We start from the raw sequence: 27,512 nt of genomic DNA, 5'->3' as shown, positions 1-27,512 counted from the left end.
ATTTGAAATTGTATTATTTCTGACTATATTAGAATCAAATGAAAATGTTTTGTTTAGTATTAGAAAATACTTAGGTTAATGGTGAATGAATGTCTTAATTCTTATTTGTTTCTAATTCCTAATTAGAAACAGGAATTGTACTTCATTATTTTCTGTTTATTATCTATTGCTTTTGGTTTGATATCAGGACTAAACTTTGGAGATGCTGAGTGCAGAAGAACAAATTGGGTTTTTGGATAACTTTTCATTGAATTAAAATACAGTATTAAAGGTTTGTTCCTGGCAGAGCAGAAGAGAAACCAGAATTTCACAGCTACCTGTGAGGTTCCTGCATCTGTTTCTCTTTGCCCAGATGGCTGTAGAGCCACAGGAGGCCGGATAGTGTTAAGAAAATACATTTAAAATAAGTTAGTTTTAGAATTTATCATGACTTGATTGAAATACCATAATTATAGTTTTAAAATTTATAACATATTCTGACCTATTGATATATATTTTACTGTAGTTAAAGCAGATTGTTTGCCAAGATCTTGTGATCTGCTCTTTGTCTGTCTGGAAACAATCAGTAGGAAGTTCTAGCTTTTCACACTGATCTGTGAAAACCATAAACCACCATGAATTCGGAGAGTCTGCTTCTACCTTATTTAACAAAAGGTGTTTGATCTTGTGAACAAATTGCGGGACTTTTTCTAAATTTAAAAGGGCCAGAGATGCCTTCCAGTTGGTCAAGTAGAGATACGCCTTATTTGAATACATTAAAGAGGAAAACACACCTACAGGTATAAAAGTTTGTGCACAAGGGAAACAATTCAGAAAAAAGCTGATTTATTTTACTTCTGCACCAGCTCTTTCTCCAAGGACGTCCTTGATATTTCTTTGTCTTCTTGTCTCAGGTAACAATGTTTGTATCTGTGTTTCTTCAGTTTCCTGTACTATCTTATATTTTCTTCTGATTGGATTAAATTCTGTAATTCTGTGACGTCAACACTTTGTTGTGTTTTTGTCCCCACACGTGGCCACGCGAGAGAACCCGGGATCAAAAGGAAGAATCAGAGCCAGAGTTTTGCTAAATTTAATTGTAATATAAAAATTCTTCCTTAACAGGCTCTAAATAAAAACAAGTTTTAATAAGTAACTCCATTTAATAAAATTCATCAGAAATATTGATTTATTGCAGTGGTTCTCAATACAAGTCATGTGTTATTTAAATTATAACTTAAGTTGCTTTGAACTTTTATTTTTGAAGTTTTTCTTTCATGTCCTGGATGGCTGAGAACCTGGATTTCTGGGAAGTATCATAACTTAAACTTAAAGGTCTGCACCAGAGTTTTCTAGAAAAATAATCAGATTTTATTTTGTGGTTTTAAAGGCTCTATGTTGAAGATGATAAGAAATAAAAGCATACTTTATTTTGAGTTATTGTCAGCTGCAGTAGCCCCTCTGCTCTCGGCTCCCATGCAGAGCTGTTGGCTAGTGCTAACGCTCAGCCACTCCATCCCGTTTCAGACTCTTCTTATTAAAGTAAGAGTTAGAGAGCTAAATATAATTGAAATATTGGTTACCTCCAAGAGAAAAAAGAGCTAAGTCTATGAAAGCAATATAGAAGTTCTGCTAGTTTTGATTTCCAAGGCATAAGGTGGCAGTTTATCATCATTCAGCCAAAGTAATGAAATAACGAACTGCACAGCAAATCCAGAGGCCCAGATTAACTCTGTCAGATTTGATTTCAACACTTTTAAAGTGTCTATATGGGTCCACACCAGAAAGTGTTAATTTAACTCTTTTTGGAGAGTTAGTACCTTAACTCTTATAAAGTGTCAAATATCAAATCTGCTGGAGTTAATAATTTAACACTTACTAGCACTAATTCAGTGTTATATCTTAATATTAACTCTCACAGAGTACTTCTTTAACTTCTTAAGAGTTATTTGTAATTAATATTAAATAGGTACTTTATTGTTTTGAACTTTTAAAAAATTATTTATATTTAATATTTAACATTTTTAACATAACATTTAATAAAGAGGCAATCATTTTCTCAAATGCATTTATTTCAAAACGTGCACCATAATTACAAAACATATTACAACGTGGAATAATGTGCATGTTTCACATATCGCTTTCATTCACATATTGCTTTTTAAAAGGTCTAACATATCAGTTGTGCAATACAAAATGGAGTATGCTTAATACATTTTTCTTCAATACTATATGCATGAAATTGTTCAAAGTACAAGGTGGAGAAAGTAAAGCCTGTATCAATGCATGCAGTAATATGATAGAGCACATTTTCTTTTAACAGGTAGATTACCAGATATGTACATTACATAACAGACCAACCTGATATTCAGATCCATCATTTCTTATCCAGTTTATGTTTCTGTTGATAAGAGACAGTTCCTCTCTGCACTCCACCAGAGAGATGTCCACTCACTAACAGATTGTCTTCGGGTTGTTGGGCTGTTAGTGACGTTTGGTCAGAGACACCAACATGCTCCTCTACTGCATCAGACAGACTTCAGTCTCTGAGTAGGCCAGTCAGTGTCGGTCTCTGGATCATAACAAACAAAAACATAACAATGAGGAATGGAGCGAAGGAATACATTTTAATACAACTCTAACAACAAGCCTCAATTACAGACATGTGGGGTTTCAGAGATATTAACACTTACATAATCATTTTTGGAGCTTGAATCTTCGAAGAATCCATGGAGGGATCAGGAGGGGGAGGTTAGGCTGACGACTGGAGATTCATCCTCAACCAAACTGGATCTAATATATACAAAAAGGCAATAACAGGATTAAAACATGCTGCAAAACGTATATAAGACACAACAGCGGGATTAATGGTATCAACATGAAAAAGCCTTTTACATTTTTTCAAAGGAAACAAATTGATCAGAAAGGTTGATAAATCTGACCAATATGCATGTAAACGTTCAACATCATGAAAAAACATACTCCAGATTATTACGGATCTGTTCAAGTTAGCCAATAATTTGATTTAATGTTCACTGGCTCGATTTTTTCCAACAATTATACTCCGCTAACATTCGGCATGCTAAGCTAAACATGCTAACACCGAGCCGTGTGGCGAACGTGACGTCTATCATACAGGTTGAGCTCAACTCAAAATAATAGTTATAAACCATCTCAGAAAAAAATGACTTACCAAGAGCAGTAAATAAGTTAGACGTGGAAAGTAAATAGTCCTGAAATGACTTGGCTTCTGTCGCTTTGGTGGGAATCTGTGATTCTGGGCGGAGTCAGTGAATTAACTCCTTCAGTGTTAGAGCCGCTGGTGGAGTTCAGAGTTAAGAAGTAAAGAGTTATTGATTCTATTTTAACACCTCTAGATTTGATATGGAAACACTTTGTTTTAACACTGGATTTTAACTACTAATACTATACACCCCAGAGTTACATAAACAGAATGTGACTCTATTAGAGTAAAATTAACTCTGCTTTTGCAGAAAGTCTACTGACACCAAAACATTTAACACTTTTGAATTTGCTGTGTGTGGACTGATTTTTATTGTCAATGTGTTTCTTCCGATTGCGCAGTGAAAGTAAATAAAACGTGTTTCATGTCTTTTGCTTTAAGTATTTACTTACTGGAGGGTTTTTTGTTAGTGCTGCAGAGCCACAGCTAACAGCTAACAGCTAGCTCCTCACTTCACTGGCTCTAACTGAGCCTGTGCCGTTCAGCGCAGCTGTTGCTCCGCCTACACTAGCGTTCCTCAACGGGGACGGTACCGCCCCCAGGGGGGCGTTCAGAGGACGGCAGGGGGCGCTGGCGGAAATTTTCTACAAAAGGGGGTCGCTGAGATTGCTTTGGGGGCGTTTGCTCCAAGGTAAACTTCACACCTTAAATGCAGAATAATACCAGTTTAGACTTTGAGCTACTTGCTAAAAATTGTATTGTGTAACATTAAAACATGCTTGGTCACAACAGTATAGATGGCAGCTCTTCTTCTCTTCAGTGTTTCTGTTAGCTTCTTGGAGCAGCTCCTCTGCTGCTACTGGTAGCTTCACTGCATCAGGGGAAATGCCTAAAACTTGCAGGGCTTGGAGGACCAGTGCTGAAACACACTGGATTCACTTTGACTTTACTTGAAATAATTAAGTTCGATACATTTGTATCACTTGTCTGACACATTGACTCAAGCTAACCAGAGACAGATTCCCTGGTAAGCCTCTGTGGGTAGAGCAGTTGTCTTGTGATTGGAAGGTTGACGGTTCAATTTCAGCTCCCTCCTGCCACATGTCAACGTGACCCCCTGGGCACCCAGCTGATCTGTGCATTAAATAAATGCATGAATGTGACTAGTGTAAAGTGCTTTCAGTGGTCAAAATGACAGGAAAAGTGCTATGTAAGTTTATTTACCATTTTTGAAGTAAACTAAATGATTTGAGTAAGACTAACTTAAATCTGTTATCTTAAACATACTTAATAAATTTGTTAAAAATAAAAAGCGCCGATCTACGTTTTCGCATCCATCTGAACAATGTGTACAACTCCTGGCAAAAAGTATGGAATCACCAGTCTTGGATAAGGACTCATTCAGACATTTCATGCTGTAAAACAAACTCGGATCAAAAATATGATTCAATAATAAGGTCATTCCAAAGTGCAACTTGTTGGCTTTCAGGAAGACTCAAAGAAATGAAGAGAAAACATTGTGGAAGACAGTGAATGATACTTTTATTGACCAAGCACAGGGAAATAAATATGGAGTCACACAATTCTGAGGAAAAAAGTGTGGAATCATGAAAAACACATAAACAAAAGACCGTTTAAAATACATCACTAGTATTTAGTTGCACCACCTTTGGCTTTTATAATGGCTTTCAGTCTCTGAGGCATGGACTTGATGAGTGACAAACTGTATTCTGCATCAATTTGGTGCCAACTCTCTCTGATAGCAGTTGCCAGATCAGCGTTGCAGGTTGGAGCCTTCTTGTGGACCATTTTTTTTTCAATCTCCACCACAGGTTTTTAATTGGGTTGAGATCTGGACTATTTGCAGACCATGACATCGACTGAATGTGTCTTTCTCCAAGGAATGCCTTCACTGTTTTTATCACGATGCATTGCCATCTTGGAAAATTATTTCATCATTTCCAAACATCTGTTCAATTGAAGGGATGAGAAAACTGTCCAAAATGTCAATGTAAACTTATGCATTGATAGAAGAATTAACCACAGTCATCTCCCCAGTGCCTTTGCCTGACATGCAGCCCCATATAATCAAGGACTGTGGAGATGTGGTTGTTTTCTTCAAGCAGGCCTCTTCATAAATCTCACTGGAACGGCACCAAACAAAAGTTCCAGCACCATCACCTTGTCCAATAGAGATTCTTGACTCATCACTGAAGATAACTTTCATCCAGTCATCCACAGTCCATGATTGCCTCTCTTTAGCCCATTGCAGTCTTGTTCTTTTATGTTTAGGTGTCAATGCTGGTTTTCGTTTAGCTTTCCTGTATTGACATCCCAGATCCTGTAGGCGATTTCTTACGATTCGGTCCAGCTTCCTCCCATTTATGCTTCATCTGTTTAGTTGTACTTTTTTGGTTTTCAAGACAAATGGCCTTAAGTTGTTTGTCTTGATGCTTTGATGTCTTTCTTGGTCTACCAGTACGCTTGACTTTAAACAGCCATTGTGAACAGCTGACTGTGAACAGCCCACATCTTTAGCAACCATGCGTGAAGGGTTACCTTCTTCAAGACGTTTCACAATCCACTCTTTTGTTTCAAGGGACATTTCTCTTGTTGGAGCCATGGTTCTCACCACTCCACTTTGTCCAGCAGTCCTCCAAGGCGTCATGACTGCAGGTGTTTTTAACTGCAGACTAACGGGCACATCTCATCTGGAGCAGGTGTCCATTCAGGGAAAGGAAATAGATGTGGGTGTGTTCTTATTTTCTACCTCCAATTTGAGTGATTCCACACTTTTTTCCTCAGAATTGTGTGACTCCATATTTATTTCCCTGTGCTTGGTCAATAAAAGTATCATTCACTGTCTTCCACAATGTTTTCTCTTCATTTCTTTGAGTCTTCCTGAAAGCCAACAAGTTCCACGTTGGAATGACCTTATTATTGAATCATATTTTTGATCCGAGTTTGTTTTACTGCATGAAATGTCTGAATGAGTCCTTATCCAAGACTGGTGATTCCCTACTTTTTGCCAGGGGTTGTAGTTGCACCACTGATTCACTCTGAGAAAGAACAATATGTTTTGGTTTGGGCAGTGATTGTGAAGTCTCGTCTGTTGGGCGTAGTTATTATCCTTCTGGTGCTCCACTCCCATTGATATTAGTTTAATTCTCATTTTTCATACATACTATTACACAAAATCTTGATTATTAGGCAAGACACTGGAGTAATAGTCAATCACCACATTGCGTACATTTATAAACTGTTTAATCTTTGTCCAAATAAGAACATATTATGTTTCATGCTAATGAACAGAGGGCTGCACAGTGGCGCAGTTGGTAGAGCTGTTGCCTTGCAGCAAGAAGGCTCTGGGTTTGAGCCCCAGTCTTTCTGCATGGAGTCTCCATGTTCTCCCTGTGCATGGTGGGTTTTCTCCAGGTTCTCCGGTTTCCTCCCACAGTCCAAAATCATGACTGTCAGGTTAATTGGCCTCTCCAAATTGCCCCTAGGTGTGTGTGTGTGTGTGTGTGTGTGTGTGTGCATGGTTGTGTGTCCTGTGTGTCTCTGTGTTGCCCTGCAACAGACTGGCGACCTGTCCAGGTGACCCCGCCTCTCGCCCGGAACGTTAGTTGGAGAGGTACCAGCAACCCTCCCAACCCCACTGAGGGACAAGGGTGTTAGAAAATGGATGGATGTTAATGAACAGAACACATAACACGGGCAAAACAAAAGCAAAAATGTTGCCTTTACCTAGTGAATTAAGGACCTCTAGTGGACAAATCGTATCAAGATTGGTTATTTGGAAATTTCTCTGTTTTGGCTATGGTTTCAAAACCTGTTTATAAACAATAACTGCAGTTTGAGAAGTTTATTGAATTAATGAATGTTGTGATGCATTTATTGCCTTAAGTGGTTTTAATGCAGTAGGACGTTATACATCTTATTGTTTTCCTTCTGTGTCTATCTTAAATGATACATAGCTGTACTTTACAGATAATACAACAGGTTATTGTCTCTATCAAGCAAGTCAGTCACGCTTAAAAACTTTCTTTTGAAGATGTTTATTCTGTAGTTCTGCAGTGTTGACTCACAAGGAAAATAATTCTGGGTATGTGTAATTCTGGATATAAATATATATACACTGCTCAAAAAAATAAAGGGAACACTTAAACAACACAATATAACTCCAAGTAAATCAAACTTCTGTGAAATCAAACTGTCCACTTAGGAAGCAACACTGATTGACCACTGGGGCCCTGGTCGGGTCTATCAGTGTTGCTTCCTAAGTGGACAGTTTGATTTCACAGAAGTTTGATTTACTTGGAGTTATATTGTGTTGTTTAAGTGTTCCCTTTATTTTTTTGAGCAATATATATATATATATATATATATATATATATATATATATATATATATATATATATATATATATATATATATATATATATATGAAATTATCAAGATCTTATTTCCATTAAAATAGCTTAAGTAAAGTCAAACCCTCTGATATATCAAACAAGGATATATGAAAACACACCAATCCTGGAAGAAGGAACATAGCTTTAATCCTTTCTGTATTGGACTCTCTTACTACTTAATACAATCATATTTAATGAGTTAGAATATGCTTTATGGGGAGTTGTTAGATTTCTAGTACCTTTTGAAAATGACAATCCTTAAGGTGGTACTAAACATAATTTTCATCAAACTTACATTTCTACATGATAAAATTATGTCATTATGTAAGCAGAAATCATCATAGTTAACAGAAATAAAGGCTGGAAAACACTAGCATATGTCTAATCTGTATAATGTGATTCACTTGTGATAAAATTCCTGAAATAAATTGACTTTTCAATAATGATCTAATTTAAATGGGTCTGTAATAGAATTTGGATTCAAGCCCAGGGTTTTTATTGCAGCTGCGTCACTGCGCAGCCCTTCCGAAAGTAAAATATTATTCCAAATGTTTCACATAGTAGCTCGAGAAGTTTCAAAGTACTAGCTTCCTAAGCGACACATGTTGATTCTAAATTACTGCCAGGAATTAGAAATATCCATGACAATATTTATTTGGTAAAAAATAAAAAAAGTGAGTCCTTACTATTTTTATGTAGTCTTTGGGGTGGACCAACTGCGACGTTCCTACCAATGACGTCAAGACGTTCGCAGTTGGTGGGCGGAAAAGCGGTAGTGTGTTTCTGTACTTGCAGATAAAGCTTAAACCGAACCAGTTCGTCTTATCTGGAGGCTCTACCCAGAGTACAAAGCGAAGCCCTCGGTTCGTCTCCAGTGGTAATGGCGGTTCCCGCGGGTCAGACGGATGTCCAGATGGACAGAGGCGCCATGAGTGACCAGACAGTCCCCTCTGAGGACAACATTGACATCGACGAGAAAGAGTTGGAAAACATCACAAAGAAACAGCGAGAAGGCGACACGATGACGCTGCCTCTTCACTCGCCCTGGACCTTTTGGCTCGACAGGTATCATTTAGAGTTTATTCGCTGTGTCTTGGTGTTCGGAGCCCCGGGACGAGCAGGGAAAACAGCAGGCAAGGCCACCGCTTTACGGGCCTCCAGGAGCGAAACGTAGCAGGAGAAATATTCGCCTTTACGGCTTCTTTGACCATTTTTTTGGTTTCCTATCCCAAAACTTTGCTAGGTTGTGCAACTGAAGACTTTAACTTTTGTCTTGTCTATAGAAATGGGTCCTACGCAGCACAGTGGAGCTGAAGTGACCCCTCTATTATCCCGCTGTCCATCTGAAGTTACTTTGCGTTATCCAGCAGGGGGACCGGGAAGCTTTGGGGCTGAAACAGACACTGACTTCCATAAATAAAGGCAGTTTTGCTCCTTTTTCACTTTGCTAAACCAGCACGTATTTGGTTGGGATGCCGTGTTGTCATATAAAGACTTGCCTTGGCGTAAAGGGCCTTCCTTTTTCCATCAATTTTTTTAAGGTCATAGTTATACTTATTGCCATTTAGAGCTCATATGCTAATATGTATTGTAGGGATGGGTAATATGGACTTAAATTTTTATAAAGTTATCATGTGGTTCTATTGTGATCATTTAAATGGCTGATTGCCTGATTCCCACAAACACTGTTTGTACAAATACTGCTCTTGAAAAACATTCTTATTTGTACAAAGGATCTTTCTAACAACACTTAAATAAAAAGTGTGATTTTATTTTAAGAGGAATTTACTGTGACATTGATAAATCAAAATCTTAAAAGAAATGTATCACAATAAATGATTATAGGTACAATAAATGCTCACCCTTGATATATTTCAGTATGTTAATACCATTTTGAGAGTAGAAGAGTGTCCTGACTTTAGGACATAGAACAACATGACATTGATAAAGTATATCACTTTTGTGTAAATGTGCTGTGACATAATGGTATTTAGCAATAAACTTAAAAATGAAGATTTGAAAGATTTGAACTTCGTTTAATAATAAAGCCATACTAGTATGACACTATTCTTGTAATATGACCTCATTCTCCTTATGACCAGTTTCAGTGTTAATGTTTATTAGAATTTAAAGCGAGAATGTGTTCTTGCATTACTACCGTGTTTCCCCGAAAGTAAGACAGTGTCTTACTTTCTTTTTATCCCCAAAAGCTCCACTATGTCTTACTTTCGGGGTATGTCTTATATTGGAAAAAAATTGTCGAATTTTTTGTTTTAACCATAAAATTAACATTTATTAACAACCTGAACAGTATTGTATTACCGTATTTTAAGCAGGAGGCGGTGCGGTGACGTATGGAGAGGGGGACGGTGCGCAGCTAGATGAGAGGGAGGCGGCAATACCCCCGTGTTTCCCCTTTCGGGGTACGGCTTATATTAGCCGACCCCCCTGAAACCCCCGATACGTCTTACAATCGGGGAAACACGGTATGCCATTTCTATTAGATCACTTGAAAAAGGTCTCAAAACAAAGAAAATGTATTGGATTAACTTCTCCGACAATTTATCATCTAACAAAAAGTGTTATTGTGTTAGGCCTCCTTCTAACAACATTATTCTCATAATTAAAAAAAAAAAGCAAAAACAGAATTTTAAGAAGCTGGCCTAAACACGCTGTCATATTCAAGCAGAGTTTAGGTTAATTATTTTGACTAAATCTATAAAATTGAAACGAAAAAGTAAGGATTGTTAATAAATGTGCATAAACATTTTGAACAGCTCTTTTTTTTAAGCAAAAAAAAAAAACAACAACCTTGAATGCTTTGTTGTTTCTGCTAGTGCTAACTTTTAAAAAATATATTTTTTATGCTAAAGTGCTGTTGACTGATGTATACACTCACCGACCACTTTATTAGGTGCACCTGCCCAAATGCTCATTAACGCAAATGTTGATTCAGACAATCACATGGCAACAACTCAATGCTGCAGTTCAAACTGAGCATCAGAATGACAAAGAAAGTTGATTTAAGAGACTCTGAATGTGGCATGGTTGTTTGTGTCAGATGGACTGGTCTGAGTATTTCATAAACTGCTGATCTACTGGGATTTTCACACACAACCATCTCTAGGGTTTACAGAGAATGGTCCAAAAAATAGAAAATATCAAGTGATCTGCAGTTCTGTGGGCACAAATGCCTTTTTGATGCCAGAGGTCAGAGGAGAATGAACAGACTGGTTTGAGCAACAGTAACTCAAATAACCACTCATTACAACCGAGGTATGCAGAAGAGGATCTCTGAACGCACAACATGTCAAACCTTGAGGTGGATGGGCTACAGCAGCAGAAGACCACACCGGGTGCCACTTCTGTCAGCTAATAACAGGAAACTGAGGCTACAATTCACACAGGCTCACCAAAATTGGACAATAGAATATTAGAAAAACTTTGCCTGATCTGATGAGTCTCGATTTCTGCTGCGACATTCAGATGGTAGGGTCAGAGTTTGGCATCAACAAAATGAAAGCATGGATCCATCCTGCCTTGTATCCATGGTTCAGGCTGGTGGTGGTGGTGCAGTGGTGTAGGGGATATTTTCCTGGGCCCATTAGTACTAATTGAGCATCTTGTCAATCCCACCTGAGTATTGCAGCTGACCATGTCCATCCCTTTATGACCATAGTGTATCCATCTTTTGATGGCTACTTCCAGCAGGATAACATGCCATGTCATAAAGCGTGAATCATCTCAGACTGAGAGATTCAAATCATGGATGTGCAGCCGACCAATCTGGAGCAACTGCGTGATGCTGTCATGACAATATGAACGGACTCTGAGGAATCTTTCCAGCACCTTGTTGAATCTGTCACAGTGGATTAAGGTAAAAAGATGAAGCTGAAGTTGGTTTCCAATTCTGGCTTCTGATTCGGGAAATGGCTAAAGGGCGATGCCACGTAATTTTTCACTACCTTCCGCATCTTTAATCGACTCTAGATTTAAAAACTACAACAACTAGACTCTTCAAACCTGGACTGAATTATTCTGCTCTAATAGCAAACTATTTAGAACCATGTTTTTGATTTTTGAAACTTTTATCTGATTTGTGAAACTTCAAAAAAAGGGCGATTTCACTACTTTTTTTTATATATATCTTGGTCACACTAGAACTTCTCTAATTCCAGAACTACAACACCTAAGGCGTTTTCGCACTGCAGGGAACGGAACGGTTTCGACCGTGTTCACATTACAACTTGCGACCGGTTCCACCCGGCCCCTTGGAACCACAAGAGCTGTGGTTCCAATCGGGCCGGCCAAGCGGTTCTGCTTAGAACCAGCAGCTGATGGGCCGCTGGTTGTTATGGAGTCAGACGTTGATTTTCCCTTGACAGCTGGCTCTCACTAAACTGTATTTTATTTTGTAAAGAGGGCTCTTTTCAATATTTTTATTATTAGTTTTAATTAGACATGGATTCGTATCAATATACTGCAATCACCTGGTCTAATGATGAGGTATTTTTTCCTCCGCTTACTCGCTGATGAACGAGTACAGAATGAGCTAAATCGGCGCATCTCTGAGGAAAAGGCTTCGGCTGCTACATCGAAACCTTTGTTTAGTTTCAAAAACAATGACGTCCGGCACCGCTTCGATGGCGCCCTCAGTGTAATGCGAACACAACAGGGCTGGAACCGTTCCGTTCCTTGCGGTGCGAAAACGGCTGTAGACTCTTCAAACCTGGACCAGATTATTTTCAACTAGTAGCAGAATATTTAAAATGTTTGGGATTTGTGAAACCTTTTTCTGATTTGTGAAACTTCACTTTATGGACCGCTGCAAAAGATTTTTCCTTCCAACGGCCATCACTATCTACAATAACTTTGAAGAATGAATGAGTTGCACCAACATTTTATTTCCCATTGAGATTAATAAAGTGATTTTGAATTAGAGAGAAGTGCTCTTTCTGCAACCTAGGATGACTATAGATAATCAGTTATATGCTCAGCAGTAAATATAGACTTGCATCTTTGAATTCTAAAAACACCAAAGTGGAGAAATTAAAACTGCAATGGTTGGTCAGTTTGAGAGTATTGCTGCTGAATTTAACTAGATGTTTTTTCTGGGGACAGTGATGGACTAACCAGAGGAAATAAAAGACCAAACAGCCTTCAATTTGATGTTCTGACCCCACGGCTCTTAATTTTGAAATATGTCTCGGGAGGAAGAAATTAGATTCAGGTCAGAGATTTAGATTAATTTTCTAATAACATTGACCAGTTAAACAAACTCCTCAAGTCCATCTGGTTTAATGGCTGTTAAAATGTGTTTTATCCATTCAACTAAAGTGAAAAAAATGGAATGAGAACAAGTCTGAACACAAAACCCTGAAGGACTACAATATACACTCACTGGCCACTTTATTAGGTACGCCTTGCTAATACTGGGTTGGATCCCGTTTTTGCCATGAAGCTGAAGTTGGTTTCCAATTTTAGCTTCCGATTCGGGAAATGGCTAAAGGGCGATTCCACCTAATTTTTACTACCTTCCGCATCTTTAATCGACTCTAGTTTAAAAACTACAACACCTAGACCAGTGGTCCCCAAACTACGGCCCACGGGCCGGATCCAGCCCGCCTCCACATTTGGTCCGGCCCCCTGAACAATACCACTCACTGAGGAAGAAACTGGATTAGGTTTTCTGTCACTTTATTATTTCTGCTATAACTGATGTATATTCGCATATAAAATAAGTCAATAGAGTTTAATTTGCAATTTTTATGTCTTTGTGTCATGAGGTAGATCTCAGTCGGCTGGTGAGAGAAAAAGTAGATCTTGCTCTCAAAAAGTTTGGGCACCCCTGACCTAGACTCTTCAAACCTAGACTAAATTATTTTGAACTAGAAGCAAAATATTTAAAACCATGTTTGTGATTTGTGAAACTTTTTTCTGATCTACATTTACTGCTGAGCATATAACTGATTATCTATAGTCATCCTAGGTTGCAGAAAGAGCACTTCTCTCATTCTCTCTTCCTCCACTTTTTTATTTCTTTTTTCTGTCCTCGTCATTCCAGGTCATTACCGGGGACGACGGCTGCAGAGTGTGAATCCAACCTAAAGAAGATCTACACTGTGCAAACTGTTCAGGTGAGACTTGAAGAACTCAGTCCTCTAAAGAGGAACGAGATCAGGAGCACGACTGGACTGACTGCCCGACTCCCTGATGGGACCCCAAGCATGCTGGGCTGCAGTCAGCTGACTGGACGAGATGATGGGTGTTCATGCTAGTGGTCGGTAGTCATTGAGACTGGTAATGTTCTTTATTTGCAGAGGGATGATGGTGGAGGACTTTAAGCATGGTGGAATGGAGCACTGGGTGAGGGACTAGCATGGGCGCCGAAACAGGGGGGGCCAGGGGGCCATTACCCCACCCCCCCACTTTACGGCCCTGCCCTGCCTGCCCGTCCGCTGGTCCCGCCAAACATTTACAGAGACTGCACACAACTCTGACAATCTGTGACTGACATGTGTCTGTGTTTATATGCAGACAGAGGTACAGATAAAACCTGCAGCGCTGAGATCTGGACCAAATCTAAGGCTCCAGATCAGAACGGTCACCCAAAGGTGCGTAAGCACATGCGGCAGCTTCGGGTCGGGTTGGGATCAGGAACCAGTCTGACATCTGAAAAATGGTTTTGACTCTGATCCGGTCCAGGTCTGAACCAATTCTGCTTAAAAATTAAAAAAAATTTCTGTATTCGTCACCATTTTTAGAACTGTGACAATGTTTTCTTTCTAATGGCGTTGGGATGGAAAAAAAAGACATTGGGCCCATGTCCGTTTACGGGTCCGGACCAAATCCTCACCCACGCTTTGCCCATAGCAGATCATTTTTGCTCAGGTCGAAAAATAATTGCATGAATTTTTTCCTCCTCTTTGCTATTCCAAAAGCCAATCAGTCATCAGTAGCCATAAGTATCAATGGCTACTGATGGTTTTCAGGTCTCTGTTGGCTGTTGAAATTCATTTTTATACTAAATAACAAGCACATTAAAGTTTATTCATGGTGTTTTTCATTTTGCTTTTAATACAAAAATATTGTCAGCAGTCTGGCTGGTTATCTGTCCCACTCAGATCATCTTTTTCCTGCACAATTTGTGGAACAAGCAGCAAATCTAACCCTTTTGGTTTTAGCCCCTCAGCATCCAGATGGAGCTGCTGCGCCGTAACGTGATGATGATGATGATGATGATGAAGGAGCCATCAGGTTGTCCTGCTGCTCTAAACTGGCATTGCTGGAGGATATTTGACATCTATTTTATTATTGTTTTTTTAATGTTACAAATATTTGACCAGTTGTGATTTTTGTCATATCTATCTATCCTCGGCATAATTGTATTGTGCGTATTTTGGACTTGTAATTGGATAAGAACAGGGGCGCCCGCAGCTGTACTGCTGCATGCACTGTGTGCACCATGAGATCTTTTTTTTTTAAAGTAAAACAAAAGAATAATGTTATTGCTCAGTTGACTTTGTAAATTTGGTGGCTTGGCGCTTTTTCCGTAAGCTAAAAATGAATGAACAGAACTTGAATCCTCCCGTGGTTCTAAGAGCGGTTGTTTGGATCCTGCCAGAGCTTTTTACCGGTTCTGGCGGGTCGTCGGTTTATGAGCTTTTTGTGTGGTTTGGCAAACTGAAGAGCTGACGGGTCACCAGTTGGACAACTGTTGGACCCACTGCTGGTGTGTTCACACCTATGATGTAATGACAACAAAACATTTCTACAGACACGGTGTTTTAATACCGTCGGTCTGAATTCAGCAGTTCTTAGATCGGCTGCAGACATTTATCCATCTTTTACATTTTTCCAGACTCCAGTTTTGTAAATGGAATAAAGTCCATTCTGCCATCTAAATACTCTGTGTAAAGCTGCCTTCTGCATGTTCCCCACTGACAACTTAAAAAAAAAAATTCTGATTATTTTCCACCAAGTCTCTATAACCGCAGTGCATTTAATAGCAAACAATCATAAAATCTAGTCAGACTGCAGCGCATGGTAGACCCAGAAAAGTTGTTCTCCAGGTAAGGGATGTTTATTGTTTACTCCGGGACAAATTGTGACAAACCCACTGAATTGATTGACAGGTGCCATCATATCAATTGAACACGTGCGCACGCCTGACATTCAAAGTGGTGACAAACAGAGGTGACAAAACACTGCATGGCTCTCCCACCTCAAAAATGAATCTGGCGCCGCTGGGGACTAGTTATAGATGCTGGTAAAAATCCAGAATCTATAAATGAAATTACCAAAACTGGAGACTGAAACGTCCGTAGCTTCCACAGCTCTGTCGTTAGGAGAGAGAAAAAACCTGGGTGGACATGTTGGATTTTTCCTGTTGTGACATTGCCAAGGTCTGGCTTTGTTGAACGAAGTTGAGCAGAAGCTGCAGTCAGATAATGGAGTGTGATTTTTAAAGCTGCATTTGCACACAACCAACTCAACTGGAAGGTGAGGTTCCAGTAAGGCCTCTTCATATTGAAATTAAGCTTGAAAAATTCTGGAAAACTGCACCTGACAGCTGGGCTCACCTTTGATATTTATGGGTGGAAAACAAACAGCTTCTTTCATACTTTTAGTGCTTCTAGCTGGCTTCACATTGATATGATTATATATGTACAGAATCACTGGAAACTAAACTTGATAGAAATTTCAAATGCACTATTTTATGAGACTTTCCACGCAATAATCATGAAATTTGTTACAGGATGGCTCAATCTTTCCTCCTGCAGACATGGCATTTAATTTAAAGCTTTATCCAGAAGACTTCAGCAACAATGTTTTCAGTTTTTTTTGCTTAAGGTTTATTTGGTTGCCAGAAAAAAAATAACTCAAAGAATTCAGACTTTTCATTTTAGGAAAACAAATTCAGTGGTCCTAATCCTCTTCTGCAGGACATTTCATTGCACTTATGTCTTTGCATGAGATGATTACCATGATCCAAAAGTTAGGATTTTAAATTTGCTAAAAATATTTATTTATACATATCACTCAGTTTAAAACCTTTTTAAATGAATCCAAAAGAAGTTGCTGGAGTGACAGGAGCTAACGACACTCTGCATGTATAGAGCATAAAATAACCATTGCTTCCCCCTCCCCCGCCTGTTACTATGCACTGCAAGCCAGCTGGCAGCTGTGAAGATTATTTTTTTGAAAGTTCTGGCTCCGTAAGTCTAAAAATATCTTAAACATGTTTGTCATATTTAGAGATTGTTAAAGATTCTGAAGTGTACAAGCAGCCACAGGGCATATGGATGGAAAAATGCGATTCTGTGACATTAAGGCAAATTTTGTCCAGCAGAGTGCGCTGCTGTACAAGTCACAAGATCAGAGTTTGACTATGAAAAATCCTGAACTTATATTAATTTATTGATTTTATTTGGTTTTATGCTTGAAGATGTTCTGGAGTGTGTATAACAACATCCCTCCTGTCACCGCCCTGCCTTTGAGATGTAGCTACCACTTAATGCGTGGTGAAAGGAGGCCACTATGGTGAGTCCACAGAGTATTAAAGATATCAGCAGCTGCTTACAGTGACTAACTTGTTTTCAATTATGTAAATATGACATATTTAGCTAAAAATGAAATCTCTGTTGGGATTTTTGACTTTGATCTTCTACACCACCAGGGAGGAAGAAAGCAACGCAAAAGGAGGGGTATGGAAAATGAAAATCCCAAAAGAAAACAGTGTAAGCGCTGCCCACGGTTTACCTACTTTTCTTCTCCTAACAGGAATGTATCAGTGATGAGTTTCTCTGCTTTATGTCTCAGTCTACAGTTTGGAAGGAGTTGTTACTTGCTACTATCGGGGAGCAGTTTGCAGATTACTGCACATCAGGTACAGTAGGATAATTTAATAAATAAAAACAAGATTAAAGATGTTTTCTTTGATCCTCTGCGAACAGTTTTCCTGTTTTCCTCTTCCATTTTTCAGATGATGAGGTTGTCGGCGTCAGTGTTAGTGTTCGAGATCGGGAGGATGTTGTACAAATATGGAACAGAGATGCAACGCTTGCCGACAAAGCCAGTATTTTGGGGAAAGTCTATGAGCTGCTCCCGTATATATCATTTAAAGCAGTTTTTTATAAGCGTAAGTGTGTGTATATATATATGTATAAATGTAAAAATATATGCTTATATTTATATAAATTTCTTCAAGTTGTGTGAAATGAAATTGGTAAATAAAACTGTTAAAAGGCTTGCCTAGCTAATTCGCTATAATTCAACAGTCCTTCAAATCAAATCCTTGGTTTGTGCACATAGTCTTCGTTAAAAAAAAGCTTATTCTGATGACGGCTTTGCAATGGCCCTTAAATATTTGTTTCTGTGAAAAGAGGTGATGTCACACTGAGAGGAAGAGCCGTGTGTTTACTACAGCTCTGCCAATAAACAGGATTTCACAATCATTTCAAAACTTAAGACAAAATTATGATGACATTTTAAACTGCCTGTAGCATTGTATGTTAGTATATAGGCATAGTTATAATTAGCATAAAATGTTGATTGTTTTTCATTTCTACCTTCTCAACAACAAACACAATGTTTTCCAGAAACTAGCCAAGCAGTTTGATGTCTGAACAAACGGCTGTGTAAGTCACTGAATCCAAAACATGAAAAGGGTTGTTTGCCTAATTTAAATAACAAAAAATAATCCAATATGCTACACATTTTTTAATTTCATCATCAACAAGAAGAGGGTATAGCTCACTCCTGCTTTATTTTGCCCTTCTTAATAAAAGGCATTGGTCTGTTATTTAGTAAATGTAACTGGTCGCTGTGTTTTACTATAAAATGAAATTAAAAACATAACTGATAATGAATGTTACATAGTGTAACTTAGTTACACTATGTTTTAATAAAATATTATTTTCCAAATGACTCCCATAAATAAAATTTGCATCCTAGCATTTTTTTAAAAAGTGTATCTAAAAATGTTGGGCAGATGGGCGCATGAAATAGTTTGGAGGTCTGCAAATGGCCAATGAGCTGCACTTTCAACACTCTTTCCCTAATTAAAGTGGCAGCCTATGAATGAACAGCCAACATTCATCCATAGAAAACTTATATTGTTCTTCCTGTCACTTAACACTGACTGTTCTTCCCTCAGAGTTTTGTCGACCTCACTGTGCTGAATTGTGGTGCGTTCACTGACCAGACAAACATGATTATTTTTCCCCATCAAGTTTGCTGATTCCTGTTGCTGGCTGACTTTTTACCCCATTTGAGACATTGCCTGATATGTTTTGTCATGTCCTGACACTTAAACCTGCTTGATCTACAAATTATTTAAAAAAAAATCCCCCTTAAACGCTGACTCAAGAAAGCTTCATCTCTATTGCTGACATTTTGAAAATCCTGACCTTGCGGTTGTTTCTTTTAGCACCTGGAACTTTCCATGCCCTTCACGTTGAGTAATCTTTGTCAAGCAGATGTCTAATGAAATAAAATGACTCTGTCTCTTTCAGCTCATATGGATCATCATGCCTTTGAGGGAGGACGTTCAAGACATTAGATTGTGAAGCACTTTAAATAAAAAACAAAACCCCAAACTCTGAACCTGCCTTCACGGAAGGCAATGTCCACAACTTAATTAAGGATAGTATTTTTTATTTTTTTGCTTTCAATGACAAGAGGTTATCAATATATTTTTATATCTTTTAATGACTGCTGCCTTGTTTTAATCATAATATGGGTCCTGAAGCTCTGAAGGGTTGAGAGCTTGTAAACTGTAAATCTCATCCATAATGCGTTAAGTAGTGAAGGTGGCAATAACCTGTTCTGCTAGAACTGTACTGGGACCACTCATGTCATTTCTGGTCAAGACTATAAGTCGCGTTCAATATTTAGAATATTGCTGAAAATTCTAACTGGTTGAATGTGACTATTGGCTGCACCTATTAGTATGTTTTTAACTGCGATTTGCTGCTTTCCCATCATGATCCATTCAACTTTTTCAGTGCCAAAGCGTCTTCTGCTGTTTGTAAGATGATTTTGTTGTTTGCCCGTTTTGGGTTTTATCGTCACAGATGGAGTGAATGTAATATTTGCTTTCTTAAACAGTGTGAACCCATTGTAAAGCCATCGTAAAGGATCGAAGCGAAGTCCAGCACAGATGTGGCCATAATTATTTTTAAAGCTTTATTTTTATGGGCGAAAAAAAAAAAAGTGTTGAAAAAGTATCAGGGAATGTTTTAATGTTATTTTTTCCCCAAGCTCCAGGATTCAATATTCTTGTTAATTGAGCTCTGAAGTGAAGTTACTGATTGTTGGATAATGAGGTAATGCCAGACATTTTTCTCCCTTCGCTCCTGCCGCTACATGTTTCCACTGACGGTAAATCTGCTAGTTTCCTTCCAGCCTTCTAGGTCAGTGATTATGTGTAGGTCATACTGTTCTCATGTTTTAGTGGTTTGAAGATGGATTATGCTTTAAGAAGGCTGACTGAGTAACTGAGTTTTTATGCAGACTGCTGCTTAGAGGGATAAAAAGAAAACTAGATCGGCTCCCATCCATGAATATGCATCTGTCATTTAACAACAACTTCAAGTTGTTTTTGATTAAGTATACGTTTAAGTTGTCTTGCATGTTTTGTCACATCACCTTTGTCGTTAATCTCATGTCAGGTCGATGGTTTTCAAAAGGACCTTTGTTTCCTCTGTAAAGTCTTTTTGCAGTGACATGGACAGATCAAATAAAATGGAGCTGAAAATATTTTCTTTGGAGTTTTTCTTCTCACTGAAAACACCAAGAACACTGAGTAAAATTATTCTAGTTCCACCTTTTCTGTTTTCTCTGTGACAGAATTAAAAAGTACACATTGTAAACTAAACTACATATTTTTACAAGTACGTTTTTATTTGCAACATTTAGAATCCAGAATTTTGAAAAAGTTGATGCAATCGGCTAAACTTCCCTAGATCACACTAAGATCAACTGAATTTAACTTCAGAAATATGTGGATTAAATTTTTTCTGGATTTGATTTGTGTTTAAGCAGGGATTTAGTCTGGCAGTAAGTCTGAACTCATTTCTGGTGAGAGTTGAACCCCGACAACCAAGGTTTCCTTTTATCGCTGACTCCGCTTATAACTTTAATGAACAGAATCTCTGGACTCGGTCAAGGTGCTGTTGGGATCTGTTTTGTTGTCCTCAAGATCAGGTCTCTGCCTTTTATGGATGATCTGGTTCTGTTGGCTTTGTCAGACTGATTTCCAGTAGGGATGCGCTGATTGCAGTAACCACCAGGTTACAGTTTTCTAGCCAGATTACTTATCTTTAACCTGCCATTTTAGATTTCGGTCAATACTAATGTCTTTCGTCTAAAACGTAGCTAACGGTAGCAAGAAAGTTACTAAATTGGCAACGGTCAGGTGACTATTGTTAACTACAAACATGCAGACATGACCTAGTGGATGGATCAGTCGGTCAAACCCCTCACAACACGTAAATAGACCATTGCTGAGGTACATGAGATCGGTAAATAAGCTTGGCTTCACAAGTAAGTGTCGGATTGATCAACAAACTCCTAATATTAAGAAAATCACAGCTGATTTATCGGCACCCCTAATCTCCAGGGTTCTCTTAAGTTTGCAGCTGGGATGAAAATCAGCACCCAACTGGACGAAACGGGATAGAAGTGACTGGATTAAGTTGAAGTCTCCATCCAGCCTGTTCCATTCTTATAAGATCTCCTGGTAAGTGATCTTAGCTAAATAAATAAAATAAAAAGTTACTTTTGGCCAGAAATGACTAGTCATTATTTTATCAAGGTTACTACATTGAAATTATATGCAGTAGAATATGTACACATTTTAGAAATGGAATACTGCTAGTGAAATTTTCCCAAAGCATGATTGGTCCATGTCTGTGTTTGACAACTTGAAAGCTATTGTACATACTGTACTAGGTTTGCATATTTATAACGTTTGTTCTAAAATACAGTAGAATGGTTTATGTGTAATTCTCACTGCATTACATTATTTGTTGAAAAGCCACATTTTAAGATGTTCTAATAAAACCTAAAGTTGTTCTTGAACAAAAGGTGGCTCAAAATAAGTGTTAGTTTAAGATTGTGCACATTAAAGGCATTCAGTTTATTGTAGAGTTTATTTTAAAATTTGGACCAGATTTATTTCATTGATTAATCCGAAACATATGCCACAATAAAGATAGAAAAACGTTCTGAAATTACTTATGGTCTTACTTTTTACAACTACAAAACATGGCATTTTAATAGGGATGTGTCTTTATGCACTTTGCTAACGATTAAACCGAGCGAACCACTACCTTCTTTCCAATACTTTGCCTCTTTTACTCGTCATTACTGAACTTCTGGCAGGCCTTGTCTTCCCATCACACCGTGAATGCCACAGCATTTAAACCCCCACCACCAACACTCCTCGTTGGAAACCAAGAGCAGCTCCTGTTCATTAGCTTAATTACCTAATTAACAGAAAGCTAATTACCTTGTTGTGTGCACACAAACAAATGAAGAGGCTGTTATGCAATGGATGATGCTCCACAATTAATTTGTGACCACACTCCATCAAGTCGGGATCCTAATCCACGCAGCACATCAGCGGCGTGACACACACACACACACACACACACACACACACACACACACACACACACACACACACACACACACACACACACAACACAACACCATAATAAATTCAGTCGACTCCTTGGCGCCACTGATCCCTATTGATATGTAGATTGAGCCACTGAACAATTAGTTGTAAATTAGGTTATTCTTTCAACTTGTTTTCATGCATTGTACTTTTAGTTCATTATAACAGACATATTCACAGCTTAATGAGAAACTCGGTGACAGCTCAATATGGACAGTAAAGGATTTCATACAACAAGATCACAGATCACCAGGTAAATAATTAAAATGTAAAAAGTTTCTTCCCGTTTTTTTTCCAGATATATTTCCCACAAAGCTAAAATTTAACACAAGGTTCATTAGAGTCAAACCTATAAAAGGTTAAATACAAATTCACACAGAGGCTCGTTTTATCCAAATATGATCCACTCTGCTGCATCTTCAAAAAAGACACAAATTAATTCTAGATTTAAAAATTATAAAAAAATAAAAAGAACACACACACTCAGTATTCTATAGGGTTGGTGTAGTCTTTATTGCAATAACACAAATATGAACCACATCAAAACTGTTTTACTTTTTTGTACAAAAACCTTTAAACTTTTTCACATTTTGTATTAATACATCCAAGATCCTAAATGTAATTTATTGGTATTTTATGTGACACAATGTAATATAGAACTGAGAAGTGGAAGGAATACAGTATATGATTGTCAATAAAACTTTGAAGTGTGGAGTGTGTCGTGTTTTCAGCAGTCCTGAACCAATCACTACCTTCTAGAACCATCTAGAACCATCTAGAACCATCTAGAACCTTCTAGAACCATCTAGAACCATATAGAACCATCTAGAACCTTCTAGAACCATCTAGAACCATCTAGAACCTTCTCGAACCTTCTAGAACCATCTAGAACCTTCTAGAACCATCTAGAACCTTCTAGAACCTTCTAGAACCATCTAGAACCTTCTAGAACCTTCTCGAACCTTCTAGAACCATCTAGAACCATCTAGAACCTTCTAGAACCATCTAGAACCATCTAGAACCTTGTAGAACCATCTAGAACCTTCTAGAACCATCTAGAACCATCTATAACCTTCTAGAACCTTCTAGAACCTTCTAGAACCATCTAGAACCATCTAGAACCATCTAGAACCGTCTAGAACCATCTAGAACCATCTAGAACCTTCTAGAACCTTCTAGAACCATCTAGAACCATCTAGAACCTTCTAGAACCATCTAGAACCATCTAGAACCTTCTAGAACCTTCTAGAACCTTCTAGAACCATCTAGAACCTTCTAGAACCATCTAGAACCATCTAGAACCGTCTAGAACCATCTAGAACCATCTAGAACCTTCTAGAACCTTCTAGAACCTTCTAGAACCATCTAGAACCTTCTAGAACCATCTAGAACCATCTAGAACCTTCTAGAACCATCTAGAACCATCTAGAACCGTCTAGAACCATCTAGAACCATCTAGAACCTTCTAGAACCATCTAGAACCATCTAGAACCTTCTAGAACCATCTAGAACCATCTAGAACCATCTAGAACCTTCTAGAACCTTCTAGAACCATCTAGAACCTTCTAGAACCATCTAGAACCTTCTAGAACCTTCTAGAACCTTCTAGAACCATCTTCTGTTGAAATAACAGCTGCAAGTTTTCGCACATTGAATCTTTCACCTGCTCTTATCCATAAAATAATTCAAACTTAGTCAGAATGAAGAACATCTGTAAACAGAAATTTGCCAGAAATGCTACCTGGATTTAGGTCTGGACTTAATCTAACACATTAATATTGCTGCAATCAATAATTTTTTAATTTTTTTAAATTATTATTTTTATTAATTTTAGATCAGTTACAGCAAAAACAAAAGAGAATCCCATGCTGCATCACACAAAGAAACAAAACAACTGTAACAAAATATCCCACATGAATAAGAGATGAGGAGTTATTAGTTCCATCCATCCATCCATCCATCCATCCATCCATCCATCCATCCATCCATCCATCCATCCATCCATCCATCCATCCATCCATCCATCCATCCATCCATCCATCCATGTATGTCCCTAGTGGGGTCAGGAGGGTTGCGGGTGCCTATTTCCAGCTAATGTTCAGGCCAAGAGGCGGGGTCACCCTGGACTGGTTGCCAGAAAAAAAAAACAAGAAAAAAACCCTAAAATCTAGGGATTAAGTAGAAAAGACGTAAGCGAACCCCAAAGCTTCAAAAATATATAAAATCTGTGCTTAAGATTATGAGTCAGTTTTTCCAAAGGAAGGATGACAGATTTCTAATGTAGGAGCATATCTAATGTAGTCCATCGTAGCAAAATACACTTCTTAGCAAGAAATCGAAGAATTGTAAACAAAGTTTTAGAATGTGCATTAAAATGTTTAGGGGGATGTAATCAATTCTATTGTAGCTCAGGATTTATGTTTGGGGTTGATGGATGGAACTCTACCCCAGTTTCAAGTATTCAGCATCAACTCCGACCAGGTTAGCCGTCTCTGTAGAAGAAAAGCATCCCAGCAGCATGACACTGCCACCACTGTGTTTCATGCTGGGCGTTGTGTGTTCAGGGTGATGTACAGTGTTACTTTTCCAAAACTCATAATGTTTTGATCCCATCTCAGCAGAGTGTCTTCCACAGGTTTACTGTGCCATATTTTAGTTCATTTTAAATGACACATTTATCAGTGCTAATTGAGATGTTTAAACTATGGGAAGTTGTTTTATAACCTAATTATGTTTTAAACTTGTGTACTCTAGAAAAAAAACCTGACACCTTCAAAGAAAAACTAGATTTATGCTCAAATCCCAGGTGGACATGCACTTTTTTTCTCCTGGACAATCAAATGAAATACTAATGAAGTACATTGTTGCTGGGGTCATAACGTGACAAAATGTGAAAACAAAAATGTGCAAAGTTCTGTAGTTATTAATTGAAGCCTATAGATGATAAAAAGTATTCATGAGTTCATGTATCTGTAAAAGCACTGACACAATAAAAAGATAACGTTTTAAAAGAAAATGGTTGTAAAACATAATCCAGGTTCTAATATGATCTGTAATAACCTCAATATCAAATGTCTAACAGAGATGTTTCCTTATTAGTAACAATGGTCAGAAGGTGGTGCTCTCCACCAAGGAACAGCTCAACTTCAGCTGTTTCTCATATGTAGTCATGAGGAAGCTAAAACCATTCAAAGTGATATAATCCTCCCTTAACTCTGATCAAGCAAAAAATTAAAGTAAAATAAAATAAAAAACAACTAAACTATATTGACACGTTGCTATGGGAATAAAGATAATAGTTTCATTCTTTTCTCCTGGACCAACACATGATTATTTTAGACGGCCACCAAAAACACTTTCTTCTTCTTCTTCTTATGCCAGAGTATGCAGAAGATTTTAAATGTAACATTCAATCCAATCAGTGTTTATGAATCTTCTCAGCTGACATTTAGGAAGTGAGAAAACCTGGCCCACATGTTTGAGATTGTAGCTATTGTAAATAAAAGAATCTCCTTATCTCCCATGTCCTTTCAAAAGCATATCAGATTTTTCTAAGCATGTCAAACTTAAGTATATAAGCACACTTTTTTCATCTTTTATTGGGATTACAAGGAATTATTTCTGAAAAGTTACACTATAAAAATAAATCTTTAAAGGGGTTAAATATTAGGCACTATAACAATCTAACCTCAATTAATTGTTAATGTAAAGTTCAATATAGGTTAGCTTATTTATTTGTTTGTTTTAACTACGTTAGCAACATTGTTAATGCTAAAGTTAAATCTGCTAGCAAGTGCAGCTAATTGCCAATATGCATCACATATTAGCTGTGTTGTCAAGGAAATGGCTTACATGCCATTCCTTAAAATCTTACTGTCTTGCAAATATACATCTTAAATGTTCTTTACTATTTCAGCAATGTAGCCTTGATCATAAAGCCTTTTTTGTATCTTTAGCATGAAAAGACTAACCTCATGAAACCCCTAAAATTAGTACTTAAAAAGTTACTGAAATATATTTATATAGGAGATTTAACACAGAAATAGCAAACATAATTAAATGAGAATTGAGTTTTAATTTAGTAATTTAGTTGAATAAGTAAGTTATAACATTTCTGGGACAAATTGACTATTTTCTTATGTTTTATTTAAGCCAGGGGTGTCCAAAGTGGGTCCTGGAGGCCCGGCGTCCTGCATGTTTTAGTTCTGTCCCTGGTTTAACACACCTGGATCAAATGATGACTCGTTAGAGGCCTAAGAGGAACATTGACAAGATGAACCAGAGAGAGAACTAGAACATAGGACTGACTTTGGACACCCCTGATTTAAGCTGTCAAACATAAAATAACATCAAATCATAAATATTGTATAAAATCTATCCATTAAAGGCCTGCAAATTGAGGTCAATTTTTATTGGTTAGATTAGCAGTTTGATGTATTGGTGTGCAATTTTACAGAAAAGTTATATATATATATATATATATATATAAAATAAAATACATTTTCCCTTCTCACCCTCCGCGGGTGGTCTCCTTCTCTTTCATCCTCTGAGCTCGGGTCCTCTACCAGAGGCCTGGGAGCTTGATGGTTCCTCCAGTATCTTGGCTGTGCCTAGAACTGCACATTTCTGGACTGAGATGTCTGATGTTGTTCCTGGGATCTGTTTTAGTCACTCCTCCAGTTTGGGGGTGACTGCCCCGAGGGCCCCGATGACCACAGGCACCACTGTGGTCTTCACCTTCCAGGTCTTTTCCAGTTCCTCCCTGAGGCCCTGGTATTTCTCCAATTTCTCCTTTTTCCTGATGTTGTAATCACTTGGTATTGCTACATCCACCACAACGGCTTTCCTCTGTTGTTTATCCACCACCACAATGTCCGGTTGGTTCTCCATCACCATTTTATATATTACCATTACATAAAATGGTAATGGTATATATATATATATATATATATATATATATATATATATATATATATATATATATATATATATACACTGCTCAAAAAAATAAAGGGAACACTTAAACAACACAATGTAAATATAACTCCAAGTAAATCAAACTTCTGTTAAATCAAACTGTCCACTTAGGAAGCACCACTGATTGACCCGACCAGGGCCCCCTGGCTTGGTAGGTTTGCCACATATGCAGTTGACTATTAAATGAAAGTAACTTTCATGGTGAATATAAATAATCGTTAATTACAAGCCATCCAAATAAAACGTATCCAAATTGTTAAACTGATTTTTA

The 27,512-nt window shown here is 37.9% G+C and overlaps 1 protein-coding gene across 2 annotated transcripts; it reads left to right on the top strand.

Moving 5' to 3' along the window:
• Positions 1-8,312: 8,312 nt before the first annotated feature.
• On the top strand, positions 8,313-20,340 carry LOC103465601 (eukaryotic translation initiation factor 4E type 3). Of its 2 annotated transcripts, XM_008410582.3 has the most exons (7): positions 8,313-8,643; positions 13,643-13,715; positions 17,027-17,121; positions 17,258-17,318; positions 17,401-17,467; positions 17,564-17,719; positions 19,095-20,340. In XM_008410582.3, exons 1-7 carry the CDS (start codon positions 8,459-8,461, stop codon positions 19,139-19,141), a joined length of 684 nt encoding a protein of 227 aa, XP_008408804.1. In that variant the 5' UTR covers positions 8,313-8,458; the 3' UTR covers positions 19,142-20,340. The 2 variants fall into 2 exon arrangements, with proteins under 2 accessions (XP_008408804.1, XP_008408806.1); XM_008410584.3 differs by lacking the exons at positions 8,313-8,643; positions 13,643-13,715 and adding an exon at positions 13,722-14,192.
• The last annotated feature ends 7,172 nt before the right edge of the window (positions 20,341-27,512 follow it).

Source organism: Poecilia reticulata, chromosome 5, assembly GCF_904066995.2.
Source record: "Poecilia reticulata chromosome 5, P_reticulata-male-v2, whole genome shotgun sequence".
In the NCBI taxonomy this organism is placed as follows: Eukaryota; Metazoa; Chordata; class Actinopteri; order Cyprinodontiformes; family Poeciliidae; genus Poecilia; species Poecilia reticulata.
The sequence above is the reverse complement of the archived record's forward strand: the minus strand, read 5'-3'. Positions and strand labels throughout refer to the sequence as shown.

Excerpts from the sequence above, each read along its gene's own strand:
- LOC103465601 (XM_008410582.3), top strand. The coding sequence starts at position 8,459 with ATGGCGGTTCCCGCGGGTCAGACGGATGTCCAGATGGACAGAGGCGCC. Across the intron at positions 13,716-17,026 it reads ACACTGTGCAAACTGTTCAG|ATGTTCTGGAGTGTGTATAA; the intron begins GTGAGACTTGAA and ends TTATGCTTGAAG. Across the intron at positions 17,122-17,257 it reads GGTGAAAGGAGGCCACTATG|GGAGGAAGAAAGCAACGCAA; the intron begins GTGAGTCCACAG and ends CTACACCACCAG.